Consider the following 22,526-nt stretch of genomic DNA (forward strand, 5'->3'; position numbering starts at 1 on the left):
TGCAGGAGACTAAACTATAGTTACAAACAGAGGTCCCCTGCTTTGATCGCTCTTTCTTTCATCGTCCAAATAAAATGACTCCAGCCCCTTTATCAGCAGCTGTATGTGGGAAGTCCCCCAGCTCCTCACCCAGTGCCTGCTGAGATCCCAGGAGGAGCACATCCCACCGCTGCGGCCTGTCGCTCTGCTGCGGCCCACTGACCCACCCATCCACAGAGGCGTCTATCCTGCCGCGCTTGGCTTCTGCCCCTCTGGCTGCCACCCATCCTTCATCCCCTGCAAAGCAGCACTAGCAGAGATTGCCCCTCATGGCAAATTCTTCCTGGAGGTTTGGACATTGGGGTGACACAGGGTAGGAAACACATCTAATTCAATAATCAGTTTTCCCTGTTCCTAGAAATGTAATGTCGCCCCCCATCACAGGAAATTATCACTGGACTATCCCTCCATAGGCCCTCAGACCCCTGCCAAAGTGCTGGGATTTCCTCCCTTCTCCCCTAAACTCCTGGGTTTGGACTAGATTCTCAGCTCTAGCTGTGTATTAGCATCAGCTGAGGAACCGCAAGTACCATCAGACCCTGAGCTCCAGCGCCCACCCCAGGTTCTGATTTACTCAGTCTGGGGAATCGGCTGGAAATGATCCCCAGGTGATTTTAATATGAAGCCAGGAATGAAAACCACTGCTCTGCCCTCCCAGTTGCCAGGGATCAATCCTCGAATTCCTATTATTTTACTATGTGACGTAGTATAATTTTTTGTTTGTTTGTTTTCCAATCTCTTTCCAGACCATGCAATTCCTCAGACTGAAGCCAGATTATAAAAGAACATTTTTTCCCTTCCTCCTCTATGTACACACACATATGCAGCCTTTAAAAAGTAGATTATACCACATATATTGTTCTGCATGTTGCTTTTATCACTTGGCTTCCTTTCATGCCTATAAAACTGATCCACCTCATTATTCAAAGGCCACATCATATTCCATTATTAAGCATATACTATAATTTGCTTAAGCATTTTCTTATTGATGTCATTTGGGTTTTTTTTTTTTTATCATTTTTTGCTGTTGCTAATTATTCTGCAATAAACATCCATGTGGGTGTGTATCCTTTAAAATGTGTGCTAATATTTCCAGAGGGGAATCACTGGGTCAAAATTTAAAATTTTGAAAGTTATTGCAAACACGTTCTCCATTTAAATGGTGTATCAACATAGTTTTCCACCAACAGTATGTTTAAAGCATCTCTTTCTCCCGTAAGCATCTCAGCAACACTAAATAGCATCATCTTTTTTTACTATTTGCTAATTTGCTAGGCAAAAAAATGGCATTGCATTGTTTCAGTTTATATTTCTCTGATTGCTAGTGAAGTTGAGCATCTTTTTGTCTTTGTATTAGTACTTTGTATTTCTTCCATGAACACCTGTTTAATAAATTTTTGATGACTCTTGGTTTGGAAGATGCAATGTAATCCTCTCCTATTTCTCTCTCTACCTCTTCCCCCGCCCACCACTATAACAGGCCTGTAATATTATCCAGTTAATTTTCGATTATTCAGAAAGATAGAGGGAGGCAGAGTATGCATAATTCAAAACTTCAGAAAATCACAGTGCAATTTATATTAGAATTTTAAATGTATTTTTAGAAAGAGCACAGATGTGGGAGTGAGATGTATCTGATTCACATCCTAGTTCTGCCTCATCTAGTTGGTTGAATCTAGGGATCCTACTTTCCCCACTGGGTCCTGGTTTTCATAACTGTAGAATGGGAATACTACTTTACTCTATCTAATTGTGATAATGATATAAGGTAATGTGTGTACATCACCTGGTGGAGCCTGGAACTTACTTAAGTACTCAATAATTGGTTGTTACTGTTATAATGTTATAACCTTTGAATACTGAAAATTGTTCTAAACTAGGAATCCTCATTGTGAGATTCTTGATCTCATGCCTTACTCCTACCTCAACTACTGTCTAAAACAGTCCACCTAGGCTTGGATTCCCATTCTTTTGCCCCTCTGATTGAGCAGGGTTTTGTCCTCTTGGAGGTTAAGGACTTGAACTTCAAGTCTGCGAACCCAGTAAATAGAGGAGGTGGAGGTAGCCCCAAACTGTGATCAAGCTCCAAATGGGCTGGGTGTTAACACTGGGACAGGAGATGTGTGCAAACCCAGGAACAGAGGGGGTGTCTCACTCTCCCCCAAGGTTAATTGTCAGATAAAGCCTGTCATTAATCCACAATCAAGAACTGACCATGGTACTGGTTGAAATACTTTCAGTTACAAGTAACAGACCCCAGGGGCACTAAAGAATGAGGAAAACATTAATTTGGATCACAAGAAGTCTGCAGGTAGGGCAGGTCCAGGCAAGTTCATTCAGCAGCTTTCAACATCCTCCACCTTTCAAGACTGTGTCTTCAGCTTGTTACCTGTCCTGCAACAACCGTCCTCACATGCCAAGGAGGCTGCTGCAGAAAACAGCATCTAGAGACAGAGAAAAGATATTTCTCTTCATGTGTCTCTTTTAGAGACCCCCTTTCTCACAAGACGCCCAACAGATGTCTCCTAACATCATATTGGCCCAAACTGAATCACATGCCCCAAGCTGAAAAAAATTCTGTGGCAGGGCAGTAAAATGACTTTTATTGATTTAGGCTACTCTGGGGTCAGAGAGAGGCCTCTGAAGCGAACGGCTGACCAACACCTGAACAAAACTGTTGCCAAGGAAGGGAGGAAACTGGCTGCTTGGATAATCAACAGTGTCTGTCACTGCCACATGTATTTGTAAGAATTCATAAGGTGTATTTTTAAGATCCCATTTTAAATCGCTTTGCAAATCATTTTATTAGTCATACAAAAATATCAAGCTTTGAAATTGCAACCTGGAAACTCAGTATTACAAAGGGAAGAATAGTGACATTTCCTGTCATTTTTAAAGCTAGGAGTATTTTTTGAGTAAATAACTTCCCTTTAAAAGGAATATGCTTAGAAGAATGAGCATTCGTAATCAATTCCCAAGTACTAGGCATGGAATAATTTTTGTGTGGTGCTCTCTCAGATCTTAGGAGGGAAATCTGGACAGGAGGGGCCCATGTAGGGCAGAGTGGAGAGGCCAAGGCGGTACTCCTAGGGTCGTATCCATGGCAGAGGCCTGTCGTAGATCATCCAGTGAGCTGCATATGAAACACCTGGAATATAAGGACAGGGGATACCTGTGAGGTAGAGCAGTTCCAGAGAGGAAATTCATTCTAAGACATCCTTTAAAGATGCCGAAGTCCCTATAACTTGGAGAGCCAAGCTAATGAAGTTGTTACTGCTTGCTTCTTTGTCCTTGCCCTCCAAGCCTGGCTCATGCAGAAGAGGACAGACTTCAAACGTAACAGGGCCCAGTTTGCTATCAGGGGCAAAGTGGGAAACAACCTCTGGGTACCAACCTGGGAAGAATGTGCATGAACTCACATTACTGAACACCCGTAGGACCACCATGAGGTCTTGGCTATAGTTGCTACTTTAGCTCTTGAATGCTTTTGACACATTTCCAGGCACGTAAATAAATTGGGACTGACTTTCTGGAATGAAGAACATCGCTGCACACCTGGTTCTACTCTAGCCTTGGTCAGAAACTGAATCTGTTGAAGAGGCAAAACCAGGTCGACCACCAGAACAGAATTACCTGGGGTGAGGCCACTGGGGAGACGCAGCCTGTAGTGTGTGTGTGTGTGTGTGTGTGTGTTTGGGGATGGGCTGGAGAGTGGTGGGCATGTGAGTTACAGGGAGCTCCACCTGGGCTGTGTGCTCAGCAGCCTATGCACAGCCCACACCCAGGTCAATTATGTCAGAATCTCAGGGAGTGGGCAAAGCAGGGCTGAAAGTCCTACCTCCAGGTTCTTAGAAATAGTTACCCTAAGAATTTCATTCAGATTACCACTTTGGAGGATGCCATTAAGGGGATTTACTGTCCCCACCGTCTATGCACTCACCCCAGATACCCTCTGTGCTGGGCACACAAATGGTGAGGATGGAGGCCCTCAGCAGCCTGGCTTCTCCTTTGTTCTGTTACTGAGATGAGGACCAGAGCTGCAGTGTTGTGAGATCTGCAGGGCTGGTGGCCTCCTCAACAACCTTTCTTTTCCTCACCCTGCTTTGGGTGTCTGATGGGAGCAGCCCCTAATCATCAGTAAAATATTAAAAGCTTTTTTAGTATTACAGTAATTGGGGAAACTGATGAACTGAACAAGAGATTAGTGCTAATTGTTAGGGCAGAAAAAATGACAGGTGTTCAAGCAGTGAATCATATGAAGAAAAGGAACAAGGGGAAGTTTTTAGTCAGACAACATGCTCTTAGAAAACATTTTGAAGAAATCCATTTATTTGCACGTATCTACTATGAGCTGGAAAGACTTCACAGTCTGAGTTTGCATCTAGCCATGGCACATTCTGGCCTGGAGCTTTGCCAGGTCACCCTACCTCCCTGACCCCTGGTTTCCTCATCTGTAAAATGGGAAGTAGCTCAGGGTTCTTGTGAGGACCACAAGCCCTAATAACTCTCTTCACTGAGGCAACCCACAGAGAAACTGGCCAGGGGAGGATAACTCTTCCCAAATCACTCTGGGGATGGTACAGGTCTGCTGGCTAATCCTGAGACCAAAGCAGGAATTTCCTTGGACAGTTCCGGGACCTGTCTGTCCCCTCCCCTGTCCACAGGCCTCACACCCACAGAAGAGGGATCTTTGTGTTGGGAGCCAGCCAAGATGGTCTTGTCCCAGTTTCCTTTGGTTCCTAAGAATGAACAGAGCAGTCTCAGCTCATCATGTAAGCTGAATAAGTTGGCCAGTGTTGAAGAACAATCTCCCTAATTTAATGTCGGGCTCAGCGTCACTAATTGACTTTTCAGTGCAGCTTAGCTCTGTCCTTTACTGGATGTGTAGCTTTGGACAAGTGCTTTTTTTTTTTTTTAATTGAAACATATTGATTGTACGTATTTATAGAGTACATAGTTATATTTCAATATATGTATACCATGTGTGTTGATCTATTCAGGGTAATTAACCTATTCATCATTGCAAAACTTAATCATTTCTTTGTGATGTGCACATTTGATCTCCTCTCTTCTAGTCATTTGGTTACATGCAGTAAAACATTATTGATTATAGATTTCTGGGTTGACTGTATACTGATAGGGCTTACTTTTCCTGTCTCGCTGTACTTTTGTGTGCATTCATCAGCCTTCATTATCCCTCCTTCCTACTCCTCTTTCCTGCTTCTGGTAACCATAGTTCTTCTTTCTCCTTTTAACAGTTCAACTTATTATTATTTATTTGTTTTTGTTTGTTTGCTTGCTTGTTTTGTTTTGTTCTTTTTTTCTTAGTTCCCACATATGAATGAGACTATGTGGTGTTTCTCTTTCTGTCTGGTTTATTTCACTTAGCATAATTTTCTCTAAGCTAATCCACGTTGCTACAAGTGGTAGAATTTTATTCTTTCTTTATGGCTGAGTAGTATTCCTTTTTGTATATGTACCGCATTTTCTGTATCTAGTCATCTGTCGATGGACATTTGGGTTGGTTCCATATCTTGGCTATTGTGAATAGAGCTGTGATAAAAATGGGAGTGTAGGTATCCCTCTGACATGATGATTTCCATTCCTTTGGGTGTACACCCAGTAGGGGGATTGCTGGGTCATATAGTAGCTCTATCTGTAGTTGTTTGAGAAACCTCCATACTGTTTTCCATAATGGCTGCACCAATTTACAGTCCGACCAACAGTGTAGAAGAGTTTCCCTTTTCACCACATCCTCTGGGCGAGTGCTTTAACCTCTCTAAGTCTTGCTCCTTGATCATCTGCAAAATAAATACAATTATATAGGATTCTTGTGAAAATGAAGGTCATTAAGATGGACTGTATAAAGAATTAGCACAGTGCCTGGGACATAGAAAGCACTCCATAAATAGTAACAATTACTATTATTGGTTTATTGAGAGATGCAGACTTAGCAATAACTGTTAGTTGAATTTGACTAAGAGTATACATTTTTAACATAATAAAGCTATATTTATTTAGAACATTCTCTAATTCACTCCCTCACTCTTCTAAGTGATCATGCACCCTATTAAATCGTGACGGTTTTGTTATACCTATAGCCAGTGGGGTTCACAGTTACGCACTGCCCCTCCACTCTCCACCCACCACCCCTGCCTGCTACAGTCAGCCCAGTGTGACTGAAGTGACCAGCAAGTGACAGATGATGCTCCAGCATCTCCCTGTCATTGGCCCCAGGATCCAGTGTCCTCAGAGTCACTACCTGATCACTCAGCAGTAAGGAAAGTTGTAGCACATGCCACAGGCTTGAGGCCACCCTCACCGAACTTTCCCCCATCTTTTCCGGCAGGCTGTAAAGCGGTTCTTGAAACAAGAGTGCAAGTGTCATGGTGTGAGTGGCTCATGTACTCTGAGGACATGCTGGCTGGCCATGGCTGACTTCAGAAAAACGGGCGACTATCTCTGGAGGAAGTACAATGGGGCCATCCAGGTGGTCATGAACCAGGACGGCACTGGTTTCACTGTGGCTAACAAGAGGTTTAAGAAGCCAACGAAAAATGACCTCGTGTATTTTGAGAATTCTCCAGACTACTGTATCAGGGACCGAGAGGCAGGTAAGTTCAAAAGACTTTGTTCGCAGCACCTAATTCTTTCAGTGATCAATACTCCACAATTCAAATGAGGCCTGTCTTTTCACCCTGCCATTTCCGTAAGTACAGCCTGCTGCCTTCAGGTTCCAAGCTCATGTTTCTTGTGATTCATATTTAAACTGCACAGAGAGCTCTTCCAAGCAATTGGAGAAATGGGTTGATTATGTGCAGATTCTGGAGAGATGGGAACCCGACAAGAATGTATGTGGCAAAAAGTCAAAATATGCAGATTAGCAAAATTCTTCAGCCTGGGCAAAATTCTAATTAATGGGCTAATGTACACTATGTATAGCAACCCAGCATCTTTCATGTGGTCCTGAAGCTGAAAGGAGGAGAGCTTTGCCATGTACCTTTTCCCTTTACAAGTCCCATCTCCATGAGTACAGAAAAGCGTCCCAGGGCTTTAAATTTAGCCTCTTCTGAAATCTGCACTGCTTCACGTTCCCTTACTCGTTTTCAATATGCTTAGAAGTTGCCAAATACTAAAAGGCAAGAATTCATCCCCACTCTCTTGGTTGTAGGCAGGCAGTGGACGAGGGCTTTGTAAGAGGCACTTCATTTATTAAAGCCACACCCTTCCCTTCTAGACAGCACCTTCTCCACCTTGAACTTATTCAAAGAGCAACCCCATCAGCTTCAAAACAACGCTCTTCCCAGCTGTCTGGTTTTATCCATGTGCATTTACCCCCCTCATCTCTCCTGATCAACACCGAACTGCAGGCTGCAGTCTTAGCTTGTTCTTTGCAAAGACTCTGTTGCAAAATAAAAATGAATTCAAGTCCAAGTCGATTGATAGGAGATGATGGGAGCCCACAGCCTACTTTGGCTCAAGCTAAATTTCTTAGACTCGATAGAAAGAAAGGGAATTCAGTATCAGAAAAAATCATCCTCTAATTTAAATTCTGAGTTTGTTTTTCATTCCAAAATAATTGCAAAGGAACCAGTAAAACAGTACAGATGGCAGCCACCTCCTAACATTAGGTTGACCAAGAGGTAAGATTACCAGGGAACATTGCAAGAAGGCCAAAGCCTCTTTTTTGCCCAAGTGGTTGAATTTCTTTCATGGTGTGATGAGGTAGTTGTCTGTAGCATTTGAGCAGGTTTGTACATGCAGCCTGTAGATTAATGACTGCTGAGCAGAAGGACCAGATGCTGTGACCCACTGCATTCCTGACATGCTTTGGGACCTCTAACAAGTCTTCCTACCTGTCAAACCAAAGTTTCGGCCAAATCACCACGAAACCTGTGCTTTGATACTGGATTGTCCTGGGATATGGCTCCTCCTCTGCCATTGACTAGCTATTTAACTTCAGCCTCCTCAAACAGAACCTGGGTGATGATGTCTTGATCATTTTAGTGCTATGTTTTTGTTTTGTTTTTTGGTGGCTGGCCAGTACAGGGAACTGAACTCTTGATCTTAGTGTTACAGGGCCACACTCTAACCATCTGAGCTAACCGGACAGCCCTAGTCCTATGCTGTATGCCTGGTACTGGGCTAAGATCATTGCACACATGGTCTTACTGAATCACATCAGTGCACATTGGAACTAGTTACTGGAAAAAAAAAGAAGAGGGTGGCTGCTGGATGACCAACACCAACCAAGAGCCAAATTCACATCTTATTTTTTGAAGTCAGATAAGCAGCCCTAGATATTATCATCCCCGTGGTACAGATAAGAAAAGTAATGACCTGATCAAGGTGCCATTGGTAGAAGGGGACAGATGTCTGATCCTTTAGCCTGTGCTCTGACCCCAACATTACACACTCACCCCTACTCATTTCCCAGGACATGTATGTGAAAAGGCTTTGTGAAGCAAAAACCTTATTTCAAATACCAGAGGACCTGCTTCCTCAGTACATCTTTCATGGTTCTTTGGATTGAAGCAGTTTGCACAGTAAAGCAGACAGTTATGCTTAATGAATATTTACTGCCTCGTGGATATTCAATGAAATAAGGACCATACTTTTTTTTTTTTTCTGCAGAGGGTTCTGAATTCAATCTCTTCTGCCTTTGCAAGTTACTAAGTTATTCTTGCACACTTTGTTTTATCTACTTTCTATATTAGAACAAAATTCTGTTTCTGGATTCTAAAATAGCTGACATATCTACAATACCTACCGCATGCCAGGGCTCAGTCTATATTCTCTCACTGGTTCTCAAAGGAAGTCTATAAGGTATGTTATTATCCCATTTTATGGGTGAGGAAACTGATGCTCTTGCAGGTTAAAGATTTTGCCCAACATCTTATGGCTGATAAGAGGCAGAGTAGGGACTTAAAGCTCAGTCTGTCTGTCCTTTCAGCCCTTTTCCTCTGCTTCCAGCTGTACCAGGCACGGGGCACACAACTGCAGGTGCTGAATTTCTGAGGAAAGCTATATAATTTTTTACTCTTTTAATTTATTTCTGTTCTATCTTAGATACATTTCAGCTTATCTGACATAAGATGTAAATTTGCTTTTTGGTTGGTGTTGATTAACCAGGATCCACCCTGTTCTTTTTATTTTCTTTAAAGTAGCCGGTTCCAATGTATTGGATCAGATTTCTGGTAAGATTCCTAGATTATTCATAAATTATCTAAACTATACTTAATTAACTCCCTTTTTAGCTGAGCCTAAGAAAATGTCAAGTTGTCCATGCAAACCTTGCAATTATTCTTCTTAATTCTGTTGACTGTCAGATGATTATTTTAGTGAAAATATGATTTGGGATATTTGATATCATGTAAACAAAAGTCCAGATTGTTAGAAGAATGTTTTTATTGTTCCTATTTGGAGTCCTATACAAATAGCCACATGTATGAGATGCAGATTTCTCTGAGAAAGTCTACTGTAACCCACATGGCTGCCGAGGGCCTTGCTCTTGCTTGTGTGACCCATAACCTTCTGAAGAGGAGGCTTTATCCTGGCCATTTTCTACTAGAAATTTCTGTAGTATGCATACTAGCAAGTCAGTCAAAACAGTGGTAGAAGTTTGTGGGTACAGAATCATCCTTGAGTAGCCTCTAACCCGTGTCTGTGGAGATGTGACAGACGATCTGAGGCCTGTGGGGAGAAAGGCTTCCTGCCTCTCTTAGTGGGGTGCGGGAGCTGCCCTCTCTTCGAAAAGGAGGTGTTGGGCCAGCACTACCATCCTCTCGTTCTGTATTAAAGAACCGCCCAGAGTGCACATGTCACTGAGCGAGCACACCCCCAAGGGACCCTCTCCCCTGCGCTAGAATCGTATTACATTAGGAAGGACCTGTTTTTGGCAAATGGAGCTCTCAGGTGTTTGAAACAGGTTACCATCAAGGGTAGCCAGGCTCCAAAACAAGTCAAAAGTTTGCAGTAAAATTTAAATCAAGTAACATATTTCTTTTTTTTTTTTAATTTTCTCTATTAAAATTGGGATTAACTCTTCCCTAACATCACATCTCATACCACCCAGTCTGCTTTGTTGTGGTCATTTTGTTTTGTTGTGCTTTTGTTCTTGTTTTAAATTATTGTTTTTGTTTTTAAATCATAAACATGTAATATTCAGCATTTTGGGCACCTTCTACTTGCCAGCACTGGAACAGCAACAGTAGTGAGCAGGTTAAGTATTGTCAAGTAATTAGTATTTGGAACTGATTGGCTTTACTCCTGCTAGTCAGCAAATGCTTCCTGTGCAAAGTAACTCCATGACTGAAGTGAGCCAGCTTATTTTGTCAATTACGTTTGTGCAGTGAATAAAAGTTACAGGTCTAGTCTGCTATTTCCAAAGCGAGGGCCTCTCCAGAGACCCATTGAATCAGAATCTCTGTATGCTTTTCAAACTTAAGCACATCATAGTTTGAAAAATCAGTGATTTGGGTAGTCCATGATTCCTGCTATCCAAGGATACATTTTTTTTTTTTTGTACCTGATCTCTTACAAAGGAAAAAAAGTTTCTTTATATGAGGAGCTCTAGATAAATGTCACCCCCCAAATATCCCCTACCCTTGTTTGCTTAGTAAAAGAGGGTCACTCTTTCACATTTAGGCCCTGCATCTTCAGGAACCCTCATTACTGTAAATACATACATTAAAATGAATACAGTAATCAAAGCTTTCAATGGAATTAGCTTGACAGTGGTTAGCAGGTCAGCCCGCTAGTGAAGTCCTGAAATAATGTTATTAGGACTAGTGAATTTTGACAAGAATTGCAGAGTTGAGACCCTGGCATATTCCTAGATGAGGACAGACCTACCTGGGAAAAGATGATGGGAACACTGGTGGAATTCCTACCAAGAGTCAGGCCCTATGCTGTCCTCCTTATGTGCACATTTTCTGACTCTTCACAGCAATTACCTCCATTTACAGAGAAGGTTGCATCTGTATTGAACATGAACCAACTTTTTTTCTTGTCATTTTTCTGTAAACAATATAGTATAACAACTATTTACATAGCATTCACATTATATTAGGAATTATAAGTAATCTATAGATAATTTAAAGTATACGGGAGGATGTGCATAGGTTATATGGAAATACTATAGCATTTTATATCAGGGACTTGAGCATCTGTGGATTTTAGTATCCCCAGGAGGTCCTGGAACCAATCCTCCACTTTCACTGAGGGATGACTGTACAAGCCCTTCGAGTTTTCAAGAATGTCAGTGTCTTTAATCATTCCTAAGAAATAGTAAGCTCAAAAATAGATTAAGGAAGATATTATTATGGCAAAAACAACAACAACAACAAAAGACACATTGCCCTAGTCTTCAGTTGAAGACATTGAGTGCCGTGATGTTTAACTGTGACTACTTTCCAGCACAGCTCAGATCTGAAAGGTACGTACAACTGTGTGATGTTGTGCATGTGACATTTTGCAGGCCAAATCGGAGGTTAGATCTGGAAAGCTGTGCTTTCTGGGATGAGTATTCTGGTGGCTCTGTGGTTATCTACTCTGGTTATTGCCCCAGACATCTGTAAATCAAAGAAGCCCTTAAGTTAGAGATAGGTTCATCTCTAACTAAGGAATGCTGCTATCCTCTCAGAGAAAGCGTCTGTACCTAATCACAGGCCACTTTCACTGGTTGTGATGTAAAAACCCTGACCTGGGCCAGAGGTCATCCTGAGGTCTTTCTCCAACTGTAGGAAACAAGCAACCCTCCACTTCTTCTCGTCAAGCTCAAAAAACAAATGGAGCTCAACAGTTGTTTAATTTTTTGCCTGCTAAAAAACTGATACTTGTCTGACAGCTGCAGGCTGTGAAGGGTGTAAGCTCTCAGCTTACACTTTTGTCCCACATAAATCACACTTTTTTATCCACATAAATCATATTTGGCAAACAGAACTCAGAACCCATGGGACCACAGTCCCAATCATGGTGTTCAGAGATTGGTGATCTGACATGCCCTGTGATGTGGCCTGCTTTGTAGAACCTTGTAAATGTAAATGATTGTGACCTACCAGCTGGTTAAAAACAAGGGAACAACATTTCAGCCAATAGCAGTGGGATGAAATTATTTAGATACTAATATGTGCAATGCTCAGCATACATCTTAGGTTCCTTATTTCTTGATATAAGGATTTATTGAGATCCCGCTATGTGCCAGATGTTATTATAAGCCCTGGGAATGCAAAGATGAGGAAGACAGACTCAGTCCTTGCCTTCATAGCTTCCTTGACCCCATGGTCCTAGCCGGTGAGTCAGGCAGTAGCCTGGCAATGGGACCCAGTCCAGGTGCTGTGGAACCCTCAAGCTTGGACAGGAAACTGGTGTTTCTTAGGTTTTATTGCTCCATTACTCTGTTACAAAGATATATATTTGTCATTTTATATTTGTCATTTTGACAATGGAAACAATAAGTTACTCATCTCTTTCTGCTTTGAGATGTATAGAAATTAATGAATTGATATTTAAAAGGTACTAAGACAACTAGATCAGAAGAGAATGATATAAAAAATGTTTTGGTAAGATGTATAAGCCATTTTCATAGATAGTTATTGAAATTAATTAGGTAATTAATATTACTATTCATTGAAGCCTCTCTTCAAACTCGTTAGTGGCAGGTAACACGATTAGCCTTTCCCTCCTGCCTAAAACACTCCTTCCTTCACCTCTATAACACCCCATGCCTGAGTTTCATCCTGCCCCAGTAGCTGGTCTTTCTCAATTTCAGTTGCTAGTTTCTTCTCTTCTGCTTCTAAATTTTGAAGATCTTCAGGGCTCAGTCCAGACCCTCTTTTCTGTCTCTGTCCTTTTCCTGGTTTGGTCTTCTCCATTCCTATGGCTTTAAATGCTATCTCTATCCTCATGTGTGTCCCCCAGACTTATCCTGAATCCAATGCCCTGCTTAACAGCTTCATCTAGATATCTCACTCTTATATGAACCTGCTTCTGCTCAAAACCAAACTCTTGATTTGCCCAACTCCTGAAACTTGTTTTCTCCCATCCTTCCCCTTCCTAGAAAATGGCACTGCCACCCACCCCAGTTGTCACGCAATAAACCTGCGAGTCATTTGTTATGATGCTTTCTCTCTCAAGTCCATCTTCCCGTCTATCACCAGGACCTCTGAAAATATGTCAAGGATCTCTCTGCTTCTCCATCTTCACTACCACCACCTAAGACCAGACAGAGCTCTGTTCGTTCATTCATAGCATGTGCTGCAGTTTTTACTTAATTTGTTTAATATTTGTTTGTTACCTGTGGCCTCCACTGGGGATTCTGTGATGTCAGGAACTATATCTGTCTTGTGCACTGGATCTCCAACACCTAGTGGATAAACATGTGTTGAATTGAATGGCAAGTTATAAACAATATAAAATATGTTCATATTAGCTGAATTCTTAGGTATGTTGGTGCAGCTTCACAGCTTAAAGATAACTTGTTTTCTTTGCAGGAAATTACTAAGCATGTCTTAACTCATCACTGATTACTTTATAACAGACAGCCTATGAAAATTCCCATTTAAGCTTAAGCATCAAATGGAATTTTCCCTCATATTCAAGTGCACTGGTGAGGCATTTACAGAGCTTAAGATGTTGCTTGCTGGCCATTTCCCTGAATGATATAGAAAGTCTCAAATATGTGCAGGAGCAGACTGTATCTATTACTTTTAGCTACCACCAGATGCCAGTTTTTACTCTTTTGTGGGGAGGGGAGGCTTTTTCATTTGCTATCAGTGGGATCACTGGGTAGTTCATCGGATTTCATTCTTAATATGAGCAAAAATACTTAATACATTCAATGCTATTTAATGTTATGGGCCCACTCTTTAAATCCGTGTTAGCCTTTCAAAATATAAACTTAGTAGTTACTAATTAACTGTATTTTTTTAATTACTGTATTTTTATGATACATTAAAACATGAGCTAATTTGAATTAATTGACAGTGTCAATCAGATTAAATTTGTGAAAACTGAAAAAAAACCACATTTTTTAAAAAAAAGAAAAATATTTTTCAGAAAAAAAAGGAAAAGATCATTTTCTTATATCCAATTCTTCTACACAATTTGAAATACCAACAACAAAGAATTTGCCAAATAGACATTCTTTCTTTTGGTTTTGGGGGGGGGTGGAATAGAAAATAATTTCCACTTACCATATCAGTGTGTTACAAACAAAAAGATGATGTTAAAGTATTTTAAAATAATGAAGTTACTTACTTTGTTTAAGCTTTCCCCATGAAACCTATCTTGTACTGGCAAATCTCTTGTATGTGTTCTCTGTATACCAAGAGAGACAATTTGGATAGAGATAAGGTTTAGCTGGTCTGATCCCACCATAGTGCATGAGGAGTGGATAACCACATTCTGGAGAAGCGTGCCCTCACTGGGCAAGAGGAAGGCTGATCTTAATTTTTTTTTTTTTCTTTGTCTTTTTCGTGACCAGCACTCAGCCAGTGAGTGCACTGGCCAGTCCTATATGGGATCCGAACCCGCGGCTGGAGCGTCGCTGCGCTCCCAAGCGCTGCACTCTCCTGAGTGCGCCACGGGGTCGGCCCTGATCTTAATTTTTAAGAAATTGTTTTTAATTTAATATTGAGTAAATCTGCAAATGTGTGTTGACCATCTGAACACTATGCAGTATATAGAAGAAAGGATAAAACCTAACAAGATGCATGAAAAATGATCAAATATTTCAAAACAGTGCACAAGCCCTATTGCACGATATGCATTACATGCCTTATGAAGGTCAGTGGGGCCTGGAGCAGATAGGGATGCTCTATGGAAGATGATAGAGTAGGCCTGAATCGTGAAGGATGGGAAGACTTTCCATGGAAAAGAGTGAGAGGAAAGGCCAATGCAGAAGGTGAGAGTAACTCTTAACAGGAAACCGTCTACATGGCTGTGTCATCAGAAAGTCACTTCAGTGGAACAGTGAGGAGATGGCCTGGTTCAAGGATACAGGTGGGGGCCGTAGAAATAACTTTGGGTAGGCTAGGCAGTGCCAGATGTGGAAGGCCTTGCAGAGTCTGACCATAACAACTTTAATTCCATTATAGGATTTGCTAATTTAATGGAACATGCTTTGTCAAACTTTTCCAAGTTAGAAAAACGTTAGAAATACATTAGTTTTCCAAGTTAGAAAAACATCTGAGATAAGTGGAGATATCATCTTTTCGAAGTAGCTTTAGCTTTGCAATCCTTAATGTGAGAAAGGGGTAAGCCTTGCAAGTAGATGAATGTGCAGTCTCTTACATTTGCTCTTTCATATTCTTTTGTTCCCTCCATAAATCTGTGTCATTAATGACAACGTGCAAGTCAACCAGAGGAGTAACAGCCTATAGATGACAGGCTTAAGTGAATCTTGCTTTCTCCCCTAATGGTCAACATATGGGCCTCTATCAGCCTGGAGTGGCAGGAATTTGCAAGAGACACAGGCCTATCCAGAGAGAGAGAGAGAAAGAGAGAGAGAAAGAGAGGAGAGAAGTGTGGAGGGGGAGGGGAGCTTCCTCATGATCCCAGAGGTATGGGTCTGGGAACTATTAGCAAAAGCCCTCTATTCCTACTCTGCTGTCAGGAAGATGCATGCTGGTGGAGACAGAAATGTTTTTACACTAGGAACCCCAACTCCATTATTAATTTTATAGCTCTGGGGATGGGATACTCGATTCTATAAAGTTCGTTCATCATTGACCCACCAAAAGTGTGTTGTGGCCCCAAACTTATGTGACTTAGAAACTCCAATTCCTTATCCTCTTTCCCATGAATATGTGAGCTCTTTCATGAGTCAGTATGGACACCACATATGGGAAGGAAAAAGGGACATCTGGCTAGAAGCAGCACCTTCCCACAGCATAGACAGGTGTAGTTGGGTTTATTTCCCCAATGGTTTTTGTTGTGATCTAAGCAGGGGTTAGTGACTCACTAGTTAATAAGCTGGTATTTTGGAAAAAAGGATCTAAAAATATGTGTCCCAAATATTTAGAACTAAACAAGTAGACAGATCATAAAACTCAGTGGCTCCCTTTCATCAAAAAGAAGTGCACATACACACATGCATGCACACACATGGACACACATGTATATAGTCTTGATATCTTTTATTTTAACCATAATGGTGATGCTCTCTGTTTTGGAAAGACTGAAAGAGGTCCTTAAGCCAGTATAGTCCTAGTACTATCAATAAGAATGAGTCTTTGTTATCATTCATTAAGAGAAATTAATACCAGCAAATTTTCTATAGGCTCTGCACTCTGAAATGCTCTTTTCAGAGTTTCAATGAAATGGCTCTATGTTTTGCTTAAATGACAGCAAGTGTCAAAACTGCCCTTCTGCCCTACAGTCTGTCATTAGGTCTAATTAGATCTAAACCCCAAAGCAGGGCCAATTTGTAGTCATCACTGGGCAGCCTCATCCTTTCCTCCTACTTTCAGAGACCACCCTTCCCCTCCCTGTTGTCCCATTCCCTGGTGCCCCCCAATCCCTCAGAGGAGCCCATTGTGGCTCCAGGCTGCAACCTCACCACTGTTCTCACATGAGTGGCTCTCAATCCTCAAAAACCCTCTCTCATCTTCTTTCTTCTGGGCCCTCATTATGCCCTGTTTGGGCAGCCAGTGGAGAGTGGCATGTTCAGATGAATTGTGTTTTCCAGCATTTTATAAGTAAGCACTGAACTACTGAGACATCTCATTGCCAGAGTCTTCATTTCCTTTACTGAAACCACTTCTGAATTGAGCTTTTGTCAATGATCATTGCTTTGTCTGTTCCTCTCTCTGAGTTCCTATGGTGCGGAGGTCACTTCAGTGAGCAATCCTTCTGTTTAGAGTCCAGTTCAGTTTTCTATATTTAGGGGACAAAAAACAACCAACCTGCCCATTACACAAGGCTGAGTTAGACCACCAGCTCAGACCTCATTAGGCTTCAAGCCACTGGGGAAAGAACACCAAGTTAGATGTCAGTACAAGACCTACAGCCTGATTCACAAGACGCTTCACCTTATCCCAGCCCCCGAAACCTTATACCCCAGGGGGAATAAAGAATTGTGATGCATGGTAATGTATTCATGTTTTGATAAATGCAGATAGGTGGAAGTGAAGAATTTATTGATGTGCAGAGCTTATGCACAAAATTCAAAAAGGTAAAAATTCAGAGTCACCTCTGGATGCCAAGTGAGAGCACTTTTCACACCCCCTGGGGCTCGCTTTCATATCCATGGCTTCAGTGACCTACTCTGGGCAAAAGATTTCTAAATCTGCATCTCCATCCCAACCTCCCTCCTGAGTCCCAGAGAGTATTTTCAGTGAACATTTCTACCTGGATATCCCACAGTGACAGCAAGCTCAATGTACTGAAAACTAAACTCATTATCTTTTCTCAAAGCCTGCCCTCCCCAGGTGCTCCCCACCTCGGGGAATCACCAGCATCAACATAGTGACCGAGCCAGAGACTGAGAGCCCCTCCTGACTCTTCTCATCCTCTCCCCCATCTGTTCACTCAGTCACCGAGTCCGGCCTCTTCAACTCCTCTTGAGTCCCTTAGCCTCTCCCATTCCCACCTCCACCAGCTTAATGCAGGCCAGAGTACTTTACTGGTCTCTACCTTGTCTCCACACACTGTGGCCCCTGCAGTCCTTCCAGTTCCTGCACCCAGAGTGATTCATCTGAAACACAAATCCAGCTTTGTTGCCCTTTTGCATAAAAACCCTCCATAGCATTCCATCGCCCTCAGGTTAAATCTAAACCCCTTGACCTGTTATTACACAAGGCCAGCCACATGCTGCTTCTGCTCACCTCTCCAGCCTTGTCTCATGCCGTTTCCCCTCTGAACACTGTATTCCAGCCATGCGGGACATCTTTCTGCTCCTCACACTTTACAGAGCTTGCTCATTTCCTGGCCCTGGCATGTATGGCCCCCTCCTCCTCCTCTGTCACCGCCGTCTTCTTCTTAATTTGTTACTGAAATATAAAATGCATGCAGGTAAGTGCCCACAAAACGTGTGTTCAGCCCGGTGAATTTTCTCAAATGAACACACCCATAGAACCTGTACCCAGATCAAGAACTTGCAGAGTCCCAGGATTCCAGAAGCCTCCTTCCCATTCCTCTTCTCTACCCCCAAGAGAAATCACTATGCTGATTGGATGTTTTTTCCACTTTTGTACTTTATATAAAAGAAAGCCTCATCTAAAATGCAAATGTACAAACCACAAAACACTGAATGGCTTACAACCACCTTAAAGTCTCACCTCAGCCTCTCACTCCTAGCTGGACTCTTTGGTCCACTTCCTCACCAAGCTTCTTGGAAATGTTGCTTACACTTGCTGTCCCCACTTGCTCCCCTCCCAGTCATTCTTCAATCCACTGCATCCACCCAGATCATCCATCAAAACTGCTCTCATCAAAGGGCACCAGTAGCTCCTTGTTGTGGAGCCAAATGAACATTTTCAGTCCTTTCCTACTTGACACCCTTCCCCCACAGCACTTAATTAGTGTGTTAGCAAGTTCTAGTGATTGACCGTCTTGAGCTGTCATCTGCTTCTCCTTCTGTCTCAGCTCACTGTCTCTTGCCTGGACTCTTCCAGCAGCCCCAAGACTCACCTCTTTGCCCCAAGCTGTTCTTCCAGACTTTTCATCTTGACATGTTTTTTTCCCTGATTGAAAATCTGGACTGGCCCACCACCCACCATAGAATAAAATCCAAACTGTAGCAAGGCATAAAGCCTCTATAACCTGTTGCTCCAACCTCCCTTTCTATGTTCTTTGCCTAATACCTACCCGGTGCATGGGCCACATTGACCCTGCCATCTTTTGTGAACTTGCCCTTGGAACTTCTGCTAGGAGGTTTCCTCTTGCCTGGGATGCCTTTCACCCCATTCTTTCCCTGCAAATCTACTCATTCTTTACACCCTATCTCTAATGACACCTCCTCTGTAAAACTGTGCAGTTGATGGCTCCTTTTATGATTCTGTCTGCTACTACTAATACCAAGAAATACCATTATTATAATATGCTTGGCTCACACCCCCTACAACATAAGTTCCTCAGGGAAGGATCTTAGTTTTGTTTGTTCATATATCCCAAATTCCCAGAATTGTGCCTAGCACATAGGAGGCACTGAGTAAACACTTGCTAAGTGAATGAATGGACAGTTAACATTTATTGAGCACTTTTTATGCCAGGAACTTTCACGCATTATCTCATTCCATCCACACCACAAACCCTGTGAGGAAGGAACTGTTTTTATCCCAATTTTGCTTGGGAGGAAACTGAAGCTTAACGAGATTAAGTAACTTACCCAACGTCATACAGTTGATACATGGCAAAGCTAGAATTTGAACCCTGATTCGTCCAAGCTCTACATAACCTCACTAGACTGGCTTTGAGATTTGTATACATGGTGTTTTTCACAGGACCCTACTGTGGGTTACGGTAGTTTGTCAGCAAATAAAAAATTATCCTGAAGTGGTGGAAGTATATTTTTACATAAATATCTCTTCACTATATTAGGAGTGCCCTGAGAATAGGAACTGGGTCCTAGTCATTTTATTTTCCCAAGCAGCCTCCACAGAGTCTTACACATGTCTGTGTTAACTAAATGTTTATTGAATGAAATAATGGGTGTGCTGTTAAGAGGCAGAATTTGGCAGTGAGTCCTTTTTGCACAATCAGTAATTTTGAGGACTGTCCTGATGGCTGCCCCAAATCCAGGCCCAGCTGCCGCCTCTTCTAACCCTTTGCTTCTTCAGCACGCATTAGGGTTGGGCCATCCCTAGCTGAGCCCCCTCCACCCTGACCCCAGCCCTCTGCCATCCTTCCTGTCCTCACAACCCCCGGCCTGTCTTCCTGCTCCCAGAGGCCGATCAGGCAGAGCAAGTTCTGCCCCACCCTCTCCTCTTCTTGACCCCACGCCCTGTTTGAACCTTGCTGCTTCCCTGGTCATCTTCGACAGGCGGGGCACATGACATTTATGTAGATAATTCTAACACAGAGTGGACTGTGATAAACACAGAGTCACGAGGCACTGGAGGAGTTCTGAAAAGGGAGACATTCCTCGTAAAATGATGGAGAAACTGAAAATGAATTAAGTCACCATCTCTTTCATCCTGATAGAAGTCTTTGTAAAGAGTTTAGCTTCTCTAGGTTTGTTAATTATTTGAGATTGTTGATTGAAAGTAATAGAAACTGGAGCAGTTTAAGTTAAAAGGGAAATTTATTATACGGATACAGAGTGTCTAGGAACTCAACAGTTAGAATGCAGCTGGACCTCAAGGAGAAATGGGAGCAGAACCAGAAAATAGTCCAGGATCTGGGCAGCATTCTCTTTTCATGTCGTGTCTTCACCACCTCTGTACATTTGCTTCATTCTTGTCTCTCTGTGGGCCTCTCTAGTCCTCAGAGCTTGTCATGATACATGACTGCCAGTGGCTGCTGAGTTTATGCATGGAGGTATTGACTGTCTCTGTCAAAATCGCAAGCCTGCAGGGAAATCTTCCTGATTGGCCCAGCCTGAGTCAATTGTCCACCCTGGGCCAATCACCTGTCGCCAGCAAGCAGGGTAATGTACAACCTGGCTGCCAGGTGCCTACCTCTGCAGAGCAGGAGGAAGTAGAAGGGATCATGGTAAGCTTAGCAAACTCTCCAGAAATGTCCACTATACTTGGTTCTGTTGTCTGATAATGTTCTTGTAAAAAATTCTAGGTGCTTCCTAGGAGTAGAGCAAATTAAGAGGCATTCTATCTTTGAAATTCTTTTCCAGAAAACAAATACCTAAATATGGATTGCCATTTAGCAAACATCACCTTGATTAACTGAGATGATGATGTTCCATTGATTCCTCATAGATTTTCGATACTAGTTTTGTTCACTGAAGGCCTGGAATCCTGGCCTCACCCAGGTGCCTCACACAGACTTATCTGGCATGCTAGACTGCACAGGGGAGAGAGACAGTTGTGTGATAAACCAGGCAGGGCCTTCCTCCCTCCTCAAGGTCTCACACAAATGATGCACACACCTCCCCTTCAGCAACCAGAGTTCTCTATTCTCTTTCTAATAAGCAGTGTAATCAGGTCTGGGGAGAAAGAATTCTCTCCAAGGATTCCACACCCTGACAAATTCTAACAGAATTAACCTCCTTACCATGGTTTGAGTTTGGGAGAGGGGGAACGAGGACAGATCCTTCTTTCATTCTGATGTGGCCTTGCCCATCCAGTGATCCACCAATCCAAGGCTGGGTAAGGATAATCTGAAAAGTTTATTTAACTCAGAAGTGGAAGAGCTGGATTCAGATTGTACAAGGCAAATCCAGAGCTTTGCATCCATTCTTCCTGGACTTGGACTCCTTGGTTCTCTGCAGCTGGCACAGGGAGATGACACACATGGCATGGGGCTCAGAATGGTGTTGCAGCCCAGGCTGTGGTGAGATGGGGCAAGGGCCCTGTCCTGCAGGATGGACCTCATGACTTCTCCTCCTGAGGCATGTTGTATTCTGCCCAAACCTTTTCAGTGACACCTCCCTGGCTTGTCTTCCAGGCTCCCTAGGTACAGCAGGCCGTGTGTGCAACCTGACTTCCCGAGGCATGGACAGCTGTGAAGTCATGTGCTGTGGGAGAGGCTACGACACCTCCCGCATCACCCGGATGACCAAGTGTGAGTGTAAGTTCCACTGGTGCTGCGCTGTGCGCTGTCAGGACTGCCTGGAGGCCCTGGATGTGCACACGTGCAAGGCCCCCAAGAGCGCCGACTGGGCGACCCCTACATGACCCCAGCAGAGGTCACCATCCACCTTTCCTCCCGCAAGGACTCCACTGGATCTGTAAGGACACTGGACCTTTGGGTTCACCCTGGGGGGATATTTCCTAAGGCATGTGGCCTTGGTCTCAACAGAGCCCCTTCTCCCTCCCTGGGGGCCCCAGGACTGAAGGCCACGTTCTGCACATAAAACATACCTTATTCTATCCGTCTTCTGGCATTCTGGGGTCACCTCTCTTTCTGGTGAGTTTGGTGAGTTCTCTTTGGAAATAGCATGACAGGCTGTTGGGGTGAGGGTGGTGGGCCCAGACCACTGTCTCCACCCACCTAGACTTCTTTCTAGAGCAATTGGCCAGGGAGAAAAGAGTGTCTCATAGGAGCCTTCTCTGTGTCTTCCAACAAATGCTCACAGTTAAGAAATTCCATACTTCTTTCCGGGAAGGGGGGCAGGTAAAGTAAAGAAAGCAAAATCAAATGCCACTGAAGTAACTTTATTTCTTAAAAAGACCAAGCAAGGCTTTTTTCTGATCAGCTGATTTTCACAGCCGCCACCCACAGGGATAATTGGTAATTGCCTGGAGAAGGATGGCTTTCAATAAACTTCAGGCTTAAAATGCATATTTTCTAAGACATTTATTGCCATAATAAAATCTGATGTAACAAGGTGGGAATGTGTGTCTTTTGGTGCTGTAGCGTGTTGAATC

At 42.9% G+C, this 22,526-nt stretch overlaps 1 protein-coding gene across 1 annotated transcript in view; it reads left to right on the top strand.

Moving 5' to 3' along the window:
- WNT2 (Wnt family member 2) overlaps positions 1–21,833 on the top strand; it is a 39,387-nt gene extending 17,554 nt beyond the window's left edge. The window contains exons 4-5 of the mRNA XM_063100775.1: positions 6,389–6,653; positions 21,604–21,833. Of these exons, the coding sequence (XP_062956845.1) occupies positions 6,389–6,653; positions 21,604–21,833 (495 nt within the window). The remainder of the gene's footprint in view (positions 1–6,388; positions 6,654–21,603) is intronic.
- Positions 21,834–22,526: the final 693 nt, after the last annotated feature.

This window comes from Cynocephalus volans, chromosome 6 (genome assembly GCF_027409185.1).
Source record: "Cynocephalus volans isolate mCynVol1 chromosome 6, mCynVol1.pri, whole genome shotgun sequence".
Classification (NCBI taxonomy): Eukaryota; Metazoa; Chordata; class Mammalia; order Dermoptera; family Cynocephalidae; genus Cynocephalus; species Cynocephalus volans.